Raw genomic sequence first — 12391 nt, 5'->3', positions numbered from 1 at the left:
GTGTCTGCCAGCCATTTTGACAATGCCGACAAAGGGTCCTGTCAGCAACATGTCCACAACTTTCAGCAGGGAGAGGCATCAAATTAAAGGCACGGTCTCATACGAGGAGACGTCTCATCTGCTCGCTGTAAACAGCTGCTGATGAGTTACCAGGGATCACAGTGTAACGCTGGACGAGCAGAAGACTATTTACCGCATATTCAGGAACATGTCACAGGAACGGAGATAATAAGCATGAGCAGGTAAACACAAAACTTTATAGTGATCGATTTGTCAGACTGTTTAAATCCAGTTTTGGCACTGAAGCGCTGTCAGATGAAACAAAGTGAACCACTGACTGAACACTCTGAAACGAAGACTCTAAGAATTACTGCCGTACGAGTGCATGCCTTCGCAAAACAAGTGCAGCTTCACTATTTTCAGATTCATGTGAGGTCACCGTGAACTTTGTCCTCTGACCACTGAAAGTCAAAGTGACAACTAGTCAAAATTTGAAGGGATTCCCTAAAGGCAGACTTGAGATATCATGTTCAACCGAAAAACATTACGCCTCCGGCCACTGGCTGTTAGCAGCATGGAGGCATATGAACACAAAGTATAAATGCAAGCAAAGCAAGAGGCTGATAAATGTATGCAGAGACACAAAAGAGGCACTTTCTCACACACAACTCTGAATACTGATATGTACTGTATATGCTCATATATAATGCAAAAATGCTTAAACGGTTTTATAAACCACACTGACTTATTTTGTATCTGTGGTAAACCTGATATGTATATGCATATAAACCAGAGTGTATTTGTATTATACTCAGTGGATTTTAATTAGCAGCGGTAAAACTGTGCTGACGGCCAATGCTCATAATATATACACTGTAAAGACGGTATGGATTTGTATACCGCTGAAACCCACAGCTGTTTTCCTCGTAGCCACCGCACTGAATCTGTGATATTATTTGCCAAATACTGTATATAAACCCCCTCACCCCCCCAGGTGATCTGAAAATCCAGATAAAACGGAGCATGAGCAGAGAGAATGAAACACCTTGGGCATGCGAGGGAGAAAAACAAGAGCAGAGGAGACATTTTGCTGGAGAGAAAACAACACTGTGATTCTTCTGGACAATACAGCAAACATTTGGGAAAGTGTAGATATCCAGCTGCAGGCCCCGGAGAGCCACAAAACATGCACGCCACATTTTGTTATTCACAAGAACACGAAGGCATTTTGAGAGCTGTGATGTATTACCTTCTTCTCGCCACAGAATGTTTGCAACTGCAGAATCGGGCCGCCGCCGCCGCACAGTGGAAAGGAGAAAAGGGGGACAAAAGGAGAGAGGAACACGTGAAATACTGTCAAGAAACAGAGGAGCTGATTTCTCTCGTGTCGTGTCAAAACAAATTGTGTTTGACAGCTACTAACGATTCCTCAGTGCTGTTGACATGATCGCATTTTCTCCTGAATCAAAGAATTTAAGAGGAAAAATTACTGAAGAGAAGTCGATTAGATTATTCTGTTTAATTTGAACTGGCCTGATGAGCTCTTTCTAGGTTAACTTGCCAACATGATGAAATCTAATGAAAGACCACATATCAATGAAACATAACATGCGGCTTTGTTGTTAAAAGTCAATGAAATCACTGCATAATTTGGAGTGAAGGTTCTTACACAGCCGGAATCAAGTGACTCATCCACGGATCCTTGTGCATTATGACAACACAGTTGGAAATAAATACAATTTTATGGATCTGTCTTGTGTGTTTTTATAAAGTATGAGAAGGTTTCGAAAACAAGTTGTTCTTTAGTGATGTGTGTGTAATTTGATGTAAAGCCCCTGGGGGTGTGGGGGGGGGTTTAGGATTGATGGTTTAGGTCGACTAAAATAAATTCAACTATTCCTCTTTCACTTTGCCATATTTGAAATTTAGCAGAGACGACCAGTGTCGCAGTCAAACTAGTTCCAGATGGTTTGTCGGTTTGGACTTTGACAAAATGAGCAAAGGTTCTGTCTGATGGTCACTTTTGTTCCTGTTGTCCAAGGTCTGTCAGATATTATCAGGTTGATATTAAATTCTGATCTTTGCATTCGTTTAAAATATGTCAGGCTCTTGGGTGAAGTTTTCAGCAAATGCGTTGCACTGGCACTTAACTGTTAATCTGTTTTTCCCCTTATGCTTCTCAGAAAAGGTTAATCTTCACTTTCTTTATTTTAAAAGATCACTTCTTTATGACCTTTACATCCGTTTCATACTACTTCATAATGATGTCATATATAGGCAGCCATGCCAGGGAGATTTCCGCCTTGACAGGTTTATGTTTGCTTTAAATGTTATTAAGTTAAAGTGTTGAACTTTTAAATCATTATACAATAACAGGAAAAGGCTAAATTTGGCAGCATGTGACCTACGGGTCTTCTTGGCCGAGTCTTCCACAAACAGAGAGGAGATATCCTCATCCACTCCCACTTCGTTCTTGGCGATGCACGTGTAGGCGCCAGTGTCCTCGTACCGAACGCTGCCAATGAAGAGCTCACTACCATTTGCTAAAAGAAGAGTGAAAGAAGAGAAACAAACAGAAAGTGTGAGCCCTTTATTCAAAATCTCTATCGAATAATGCCATGAAAAAAGACAATATTAAGACGAGGCCTAACAACAAGCTAATCTGGTTTATTTTCAGACTCTAGAAATTTCCAGTTTATAAGCTTTAGGTGAATCTGGAGCGGGTCCTCTCTACGGAGGCCCCATGTTTTTTTACAGTCAAGGGAAGGGGAGGATGAGATGAGGAGTATTCAGCTGCAACATGCAACTTCACCACTAGATGTCCCTAAATTCTACACACTGAACCTTTAAGATTTGATTATGAAGTTATGAATTTCATTAAAATACTGAACTTAAATACTTCTAAATTCAGTAGGAAGATACAACACTGGATCTTTAGTGTGATACAATGCTGTTAATCGTCAGGAAAATTAACCTCAAATGTTTCTTAAGGAGACGAGTAACCTCCAAAGTAACAAGTAAACCCTGCTCTGCTGAGATTACAGGGTTGTTTGTTTTGAGTAGGATAAAACAAATTATATAAATGAACAAGATATTTTCCTTGGGAGTTGGTGGAGCCCAAAAACAGATATAAGCCTAATGGACAGACATGGTTTCAAAAGAACAATAATGTTGCTTCATAATTCCTCCATGTATAAATTAGCAAATATTTACTAATATGTTATTCATATATAACTTAAAAAGTGATGATATGGCAAACTCATGTCATTAAAGAATTCATGCAATTCTTACATCCAACAGTCTTTTTGTCTTTCAGTACACACATGTCTAGTTAAGAGTCCCGCACACTGCACAGTGCTGCATTGTTTGCCTCGGGTTGCAGCAGTGACATCAGTCGGAGGTGACGGGTGACGTTAAGACCCAGGAGCCACCGTCAGAATCAAACCCTCTGATGTTAACTGCAGCATCCAGCCCTGTGATGTACAGCTGCACTCTGATCTTTACTGTACACTATGAAACACTACATACACCACAGCATCACACACTTTTCAGCACGGTGGGATTGATGTTGTGGGTCAGAGTGGAGCTTTTACACCGAGTTGTGCGACGACATTAAAGGAAGCTTCAGTTTTCATCCTTTTCTGTACATGTCTATAAGTATCTGTAGCATAAGTGCACTTGTGTAACATCTAACATCCACACTTTCCTCTCAAAACCTCCTATTTCTTCATGTCCAGTTTCTATCGGTTAAAAAAAGCCGTCGTACCGTGTTTGTCTTCCTGCCGAACTACGTCTCTACCAAACAGCAATAAAGCCGACACTTGCTCATTTTTACGCCGTAAAATAATTTCCCACCTTCTGATTTATGCCCACTCGATCGTAAAATAACAAGACATTAAAGGAGTTGACGCAAAGCTTTTCACATTAGTGAAATGTCTTTTGGATTCTGATAATAATTCTCTTTTATCAGAGGAAAGATGTGTGACGCTTTGAAGTGAAAACCGCCTTGAAGCAGGCCTTCGTGGAATGAGACACCGCTTTAATTACGTCTAATTCATAATTGTGTTCAGATCAATTCTTATTGAAAAGCACTGAATCAGCCGCTCATTAAATTACTCTCTATATCCTTATTTGCAGGCATGTAGCAGTTCAGCGTGACAGGGCTGGAGTTGTGTCTTTAATTATGACTTCTAGTTTCAATCCCCACCACCCTTACAGTAGTGTATTATCATAATGGCAAATAAGGAATCTGCAATAGGCCTTAGATCAGCCACAATCCCAGTTTCAATATTAACAACGGACCACATGACTACTTTCATATGATAAGGGACACAAGTGACAACCCAACACATTATTAAAACCTGAATACAGTCTTCTTTTAGCTGGGCGGAGGTTTATAATGTCTTTCATCTTATTGTTTGAGTTTTCTGGCAGCTGCTTTACAATTTGGGATAACTCGCCACTTTCATTATGTCATTTTCTGCTGCAACAGGCAGCGGCTTACTGTGATAAAGCTCTAAAAAGCCACTGTAAATGACCTGCCCAGTTCCAAACAGCAGACGAAACAAATCTATCAACTAGTTGGTGTTTGGCCGCACAAGATCATTCTGCTGGAGAGAGCGAATCAGAACCAAGAGGAGTGTAAAAATTAAATGTACATTCACTCCAAATTATGGCTCATGCTGCTCTGTAAAATGTGATGATAATAGGTCAGTTTTGTTTTTACAGCTTTAACTGGCCAAAAAAAACATTTTGCTTAGGTACTGACCTAAGCAAAATGAATTTCCCATTGGAGACAATAAAGAAGAATCTAATCTAGGTCTCTTTGCCCTGTGCTGTGTAAGCGCGGTGCTCGTACACTTTGTTAACATCAGAGGAAATATTGTATAATATTTTAACTTTCCGTAACATTGCTGCTTTTACGATAGCTATGATGAATAATTCCCCTGTGAACTCTTGAGTACTCCTAAAAAGAAAACATTTATCTTACTCAACAGCCTCAAATGCAGCTTACAGCCATCTTTTCCCTTTGATTAACTAGGGATATGATGAGCTTTCTTCCCAAAATGCATCTGGGTTGAGAAAAATGATTTTTAAAGTCACACATAAAGGTGTGACTGTGGGCTGTGCTGAGTTTTTCTCTATAATCCACCAAGCAAAGAGGAAACGGGCCTGAGTGGTTTCAGCACCACGGACAGGTCCTGAACTCTGCAGCACAAAGCAGTTTATTTCTTCTCTGTTCGACTGTGGTTTGTAATCAATGCTCCTCAGCATCAACTGCCAGCGTGTGGTCAACATAATAAACACTGCAGACAAATAAACGAGGACGGAGGATATGATATGTGGAAAAGAAGTGGTGACTCTCGCCTCATCTGTGCCGTGGTCGTTTGACAAACTGTGGCAACATGAAGACGACTATCGACATCATTTAATCCACTTTTCCACCTGATCATTTTCGCTTTTATCAACTTTTTTAATTAATATAAAAAAAACTACAAGTAAGACTCCTGCCCCTTGTCATCTCCCACATTAAATCGCAAATTGTAATCCGAACCCACCGCAGTGTTTATGTGTTGGTGAACCTTGCAGAACTTCCCTTGTTTGAGTGTCTGAGGGCTATTACCACAGGTAATGACCCACACACAGCCAATAAACTCTCTCTTAATGAGAACTGGGCCATAAAGAGAAAAGTCATGCTCCATTCTGCTCTTTTTTGTCTGATAGCGAGAGTGTGTCTTTAATACCGCACTTATAGCCTGAACAAGAAGCTGCCGTCTCCTGATGCGCAGTATATCTCATTTTACTTCCACGCTTTTGATCTACCTTTTCAATCTCCTCTAAAAAACAAGTATGTTTATTTTGCCACAGGAGCAAATTGAAGAGAGTTGAAGAGGGCGACTGCAATCTTGGTTTCATCACCTTCGTGTGGAGTGAAGCTAAATACAAATTGCAACAAAATATTACCACTGACAAGTAGCACCACTGTCTTTTCAATAAACAAACAGATTTTAGTATGAAAGAACACCAGCTTGATTTTCAGCCTCTGTTTTTATTGTCCACATGCATTGTCGTGGTTTATAGAGATTTCTGCAGTGTTGGCATACTGCAGTGGTGTTGCTATGTAACACAGCAATTTAAAACCACTGCACCAAATGGAGTTGACACTCAAGATCTTTTAAAGCGCACAATATGCTGACAGCACATCCCCAAATAATAAAAAAATCCTCACCTATGAGAGAAAGCTGTTTGCTGGATCTTGGCTGCAAGTCCATGCCGTTCTTCAGCCAGAGGAGTTTGGGATTCGGGATGCCGTCGGCGTGGCAGTGGAGGCTGGCAGATACGCCGGGTTCCTGGGCCTGCGTCTCGGGATAGACCAGGATCACTGGAGGGACTGGACACACACACAGACCAACAAAAACACAAACAGGGAGAGGGGACAGGGGCGAGTGAAAATATAATTACACACTGTTTCATGGTAGAATGGGATTCCTGGGGGGATATAGCACAGAAACCCACACGTGCAGTCCACAGAGAGGGATCCATCTCCCCCCTGCATGTAATATATTCACACATAACAACAATCCACAGGCTCTGGGGCTGCTTTACTACAGCTCCAGTCCTGCATGAGAAGGATGTTGGGAGCCTCTACACTTACTACCGACTCCAGGGAGAAGACCACAAATCAATGTGGAAGAGTTTATGGGGGAATGAAATATGAGGTAATAGTTTACATGAACAGGTAACAAGTTTGGATGCTTCCTCCTCAATCATCTTCTACTGAACGTACAACCCTGCCCCTCAATCCTAATGTAATATTCACATCGCATTTGCTATGTGCTTGTTTTCTCTCTTAAAGTCTCTCCTTCCCCCTCTTATTACTATTTAAACTTTAATGTATTGATTTTAAATTTTTACTAGTGGTGGACTGTGGCAGTGTATTTACTGTACTGTAATTCCGAGGTACTTGTACTCTATTTGGGTATTTTCACTTTATTCTAGTAGACATATACATTCAAGATAGAAAACTTTATTGTCCGATAATGCAGGCACTAATCTTTCACTGGTGTACAGCACACAAAAGAATACAAAACGTAGATAAAAACAAAATGCCAGTAAAATACATAATACTGAAAAGTACCAGGAGTAAAAATGTTGACTTATGGCAATTCAAAACTAAATATTTAATACTAAACATGAAGTGCAGTGTGTCTGCTCAGCTCAGTTACTCCTTAAGGGCATAAAAGATTTTTTAAAGCAACACCTTGCATTGGGGGCTCTGAACCTTCGTCCTGCCGGCATCTACTCAAATAAGATATGAAGCAGGTGGGAGGTGTCATTGAGAATTTTGTTGGACATTCTGTCAACTGCTTTAGCTGATTTATTGAGAGCTGAGTCCGTGTGCAGCCTGTGACATAAAACATTAAACTCCACATCTGGCACCATATATATGTGCCTAAAAGACTTTTATATGTAGTGGAGTATTTTTTGTGGTATTGGCCATTTTCCTTCTACTTGTTAATACTACTCCCACTGCTGATTACCTTTTATTTATTTCCTTCTTCTCATCTTCCACACACACATGAGCAACTCCTCACCTCTACGCTGCAGCCTCAGTCTGTCTGAATGTCTCTGTAATATAACGTAACTCTCTGCATGTATGTTCTGTCATATCACCTATTGTACTTTTCTTCAGAAGCTCTTCCTTTTTTTTTTGTGCTTGACATTGCAGAAACATTCTTGGACGTCGATATCATGTTCTAAAGTACCACGATAACACATATGTAGCACTGGACCACGAGTACGGCTACGTCACCGACACTGAAGCCGCGGCACTGTCGTCCCTCTCATTGCAGTATATTGGGCTGCTATTGCTCTAATAGCACAACAGGATACAAAGCGGTATGCCGGCCGCCCACTTAGTTTAATGTGGCACTTGGCTCCCCTTCATTCCACCTTATCTCACCTCTCGCTATCTCGCTGGAAATACTTTGAATCCCCAACACCAACATTTGGTAATTGTGCTCTCCTGATAACTCACCCTCCAGGACCCCAGTCTATCTCCACGAGTCCCCTCCCATCACTCCCTCTCCCTCCCTCAGCTCAAGGTCTAAAATACAGATGCATTTCTTTTCAATTAGCATCACAGAAAAAAGGAGACAATCACACCTATTGTCTGCCTTAATTGAAATTGGCCCAGCGGAATAATCTCTTTCCCTCCTTTGCATATCTGTCACCCTGAGACTAATGTGCAGAAATTAGAGAGGGCGGTAGCTTTGAATTGTTGTTGCAGACGGAGGAAACTTTTAAAATTCTTCGTCCATAGATTTTCTTTGAAGAGATGCCAATGAAAAAAAACTTAAGGTGGGGGAGACGAGGGCCCTTATGCATATGAAAATGATGTGCAAGACAGTGCTTTGAAAAGTTCAGGCTGCCAGAAAGAGTTTTGTCTCCGCTGGTTTTTCGATGTATTTTAGCTTAAGTTGCAATATGGACTTTTCAGCTTCATACACGTAGGGAAACTAATCATTTTGACAAGCAGCTTCTTAGGACACTAAAGCAGAGTGTAACATTTAGGGAAAAGGTCTGCATGCCTAAACTGAAAAAGGCCCGGAGAAGGGTCCTGGACCTGGTGTTCTTTGGTATTTGTTAGAACACCAGGTTCTTGGTCACTACAAACTATGACAAAAATAAAACGTCAATTGAATCACATTGATTTAGGAAAAGAACATGTGCCTTTAAATATATATCAATATAATAAAGTATAAAACGTTCCCAGTGGGGCCTCTTGCTGAGCTCCAGAGATCCTGTGTGGACACATTAACGGACCTAAAGGTTTGTCAGACTGAGGAACAAGATACGATGCTCTGATGAAACAATGATTGAACTAAAAGCATCATGTCCGTTCAAACACAGGTTTACTTGAGGTATCAATCCTAAGAATTCCAGAAATCTCTGTCTGTCTGTATGTGGGACTCATATCTCGACAACCATTTATCTTATCGGGGGCCCAAGGAAGTGCAGAGTCAGATTTGGTGTGATTTAGACTCATGATACATTCAATATTATTTACAATTTGAATAAACAGTCGACCAGCGCTCTGTAACGGCGGCGGCTGAGACGTTGTCGTTCAAGCCAACAGCAATGACACCTGATTGTCCATTCCTCTGACTACAGGTCACTTTTTACAGTTTCAGAAAGAAAAGCTGCAACCGGCGTCACCACAGGCCAAACAAAACAGGCCATTCCAAACCGGAAGGCTTAGAAAGGGCATTGCACTAGTAATTAAAATGTACAGCTTTAAGCTGAAGGAACACAGAGGCAAATCTATTGAAAAACAACAGAAGCCTGTAGCCTTAAAAAGTGCCAGCTGCAGGATCACCATGTTTTGTTTTGTCTCTTAGGATTTACATATGCCGAGAGCCGCTGTGCTTTCTCTGCAGTGGAAAACAAACCGTTTCTTGAAGGCACCTCAGCTGAGGAAGGGGCACAAAGTGTTGCACTCAAGCCCCTCGGAAAGGGCCGAGGGGCTGTGAAGGATGGGACCCATCGTCATGTGATGGTTCTGCACGTACAGTTTCTATGGTATCCTTGTGTTTTCCTGACATTTCAGTGGAGAGCAGGTTGTCTTAATTGTTTTTAACCAAAGGCCATTTGAGTGTCGCTGGATATTTATCTGTTCTATCACAGTAACCTGAGCAGCCAGCAAGAAAATCCCTCACTGAGGAACAGAGTCTAAAGCATTTTGTCCACACTTCTCCCACAATTTGAAGAAGGAAATAGCCTCTACTGACCATTCACCTGCAGCACATGTGTCTGATAGACGTCTTCATAGCCGTAGGCATGGCAACTGTAGTTTCCCATGTGGATGGTTGTCACCTTGGTGATGTACAGGGAGCCGTCGTCCCCAAAGTCCTGCAATACAGGGAGGAGAGGGAAGGGGGCAATTAAGTAGATGATTGTGAGACGGCGGTGGAGGTGAAAGAGAAAGGAAGAGGAGTGAGGGAGGGAGGAAGAGAGAAGGTGGGAAAAAATAGAGGAGGCGCAGGGAGAGAGGGAGAACAGAGTACATGGGGATGCGTGGAGAGAGCAGGGCGAGGAGAGAGGAGGCCCACAGCAGCAGGGAGTGATGGGAAAAGACAAGAAAGGAAAAGAGTGATGTGAAAAGGAAGAGAGACCATGAATCAACGGTTTCCCCGTTGAGACGATGGGGAATTTGATCCCGCTCCTGCTCCCCCCCCCCCCTCATCACGCTGCCTCAGCCTGATAAATGGCAAGGGTTAAAAATATAAAGCCCATTAGGTTGATGAATGGAGCCGGTTGTTGTTGGTGCAGCACGCGACAGTCACCAGGGGGTTTCCGGCCACAGCTTAGGGTGGATTAAGGCATTAAATAGTTTGCTGTCCCATCAAGAGGCAGAGCAGATGTCCCGATGCAGCTCTGTCGTGCCGCGGAAAAACCTCCAACGGCTGCTTTCTTTCCGAGGCCTCTGGAAATGAATGTGACCTGACAGACGGTTGCTTTACGACGTGAACCATTTGAAATACTTATATGACAGACAGGGGAGTTTGGGGAAACCTTTAAAGTTCAGAATTTAGAATAAAGGTGAAGGATGCAAGTACACCAGCGAGGGCAATTAAAACGGAATGGGCCATTTGGGTTAAAAAGTATGACTGTAATATATCTGGTAGATTCCTGATATGGTTTAGTTTAAAACCTTAACTACATGTTGTGGTTCCTGTGGAAAAATCAGTCAGACTCTGTCCTTAACACTGATTAATATTATTACCTTGTTTTTTGTCTGTGTTTGTTAGCAGGGTAACGTAAAAACAACTTGACGGATTGCCATGAAACTTGGTGGAAGGATGCATTATGGGTCTGGAAACAACCTGTTAAGTTTTGACGGGGGAAAAATCGAGGAATTTGATTTCCAATTTCTCCGAAAAAAAACATCAGGGATATTTAGCGGAGTGATATTTATGAGCTTGTGCAATTTGGTGCAGATTCAAATAATAAATAAATTCAAATCTGTATCTAGTGAATTTAAATGTGGTTTCATATGGGGACTAGTATTATAGTTGGTTAATTTTAATGCTTACAATTGTAACCTTATTGTCTTATTCAAAGAAGTTTGGTCAGCTACAACTTTTGACTGCATGCAAATGACATCCAAAGCATTAAGAGATTAGTCTCAGAAGTGTTGGTGCCGGCCTGGTGGCTCAGCAGCTGCATGCAACTGTGGCACAGAAGCCACACGAGCATGACTCATGTTTCTAAGTAATTTGTATTTTGGAATGAGTAACCATGAGTGTTTAATATTTTTCAAACTGAAAGTGATGACTCAGTGTCAACGTGACCATTTCTGATTCAGGTTTTAGTATTCAGGCAGTTTTCTTTCCCTTTGATCCCTGAGTCTTGCACTGTCTCTGCTGGCTGGTGTCATAAATGACTGAGAAGATGTACATTTAAATTGCAGATTTGGGCTTTGAACGCTCCTCATGACATAATGGGAATAGTTGTTAACCTTTTCAGTTTGTGTGATGCGCTCACGGTACACAGCCAAACAGAAAAAAGGAAATGAGATGTGTCTGTAATGGACGGAGCAGCAGAGGAAGCATACATGAAGATGGAATCGGCCACATTCAAAACAACACAATGCACAGCTCCATTAATGTCTCCTTTGATCTGTACTGCAATTGTAATCATCGCTGCGTTTTCCCAATTCACAGCGGTACTGATGCAATAAAGCTTTCATATACTTAAGAACCACATTCATGTTGTTTCCCAAAAGGCTGCGACGCACATGCAAATAAAAGCAGCAGTGTAATAACCATTTTTAATAGAATAAATACATTATTCATATAATTTTGGTTGGTGTAATACCGTCGCAAGATTGCTTTGCTATTGTTCCTTTTCAAAAGAGGAAAACAAGTCCCAGTTTTACTTTTCTAACCGAAAAGGTTTCATGAATTCATAATGGGAATGTAGATTTGAATGGAATGATTCTATTTCAAGGAGCGCAGCACAGTGTTCAAATGCATCGTATTAACGTGCAACATATTCTTAAGGACAAATTATTAATAGACTCTAGCATGTAGATAAACACTTTTCTAAAATGAAACAGGCACTACAAGATTATGAAACATAAATCCAGGCACTTGTTTATTTAAATTTGTTTTATTTTAATGTCTACATTCTTATTCTTTAATGACTTTTTGTTATCCTTTATTGAGCCAGGAAGTCAATTAAAATGACAAGAGAAAACTGTCACAAATGTTTAAACTGACCATTAGAACCTGGCCCATACTTAACATATATTATTTCTCCAGAGTCTGACCGATTTGAGCCTTTCACAGACATATTGTGTTGTGTTATGTTTGCTGATATGCGTCGA

At 41.2% G+C, this 12391-nt stretch overlaps 1 protein-coding gene across 2 annotated transcripts in view; it reads right to left on the bottom strand.

Moving 5' to 3' along the window:
* The window catches only part of fstl4 (follistatin-like 4), a 201017-nt gene that overhangs the window by 18338 nt on the left and 170288 nt on the right, over positions 1–12391 (bottom strand). For both annotated transcript variants that reach the window (XM_034606575.1, XM_034606574.1), the window contains exons 8-11: positions 9792–9912; positions 6230–6391; positions 2409–2543; positions 1250–1276 (exon numbers count right to left, since the gene is read on the bottom strand). In XM_034606575.1, the coding sequence (XP_034462466.1) occupies positions 1250–1276; positions 2409–2543; positions 6230–6391; positions 9792–9912 (445 nt within the window). The remainder of the gene's footprint in view (positions 1–1249; positions 1277–2408; positions 2544–6229; positions 6392–9791; positions 9913–12391) is intronic.

Source organism: Hippoglossus hippoglossus, chromosome 14 (genome assembly GCF_009819705.1).
Source record: "Hippoglossus hippoglossus isolate fHipHip1 chromosome 14, fHipHip1.pri, whole genome shotgun sequence".
NCBI classification, from domain to species: Eukaryota; Metazoa; Chordata; class Actinopteri; order Pleuronectiformes; family Pleuronectidae; genus Hippoglossus; species Hippoglossus hippoglossus.
The sequence above is the reverse complement of the archived record's forward strand: the minus strand, read 5'-3'. Positions and strand labels throughout refer to the sequence as shown.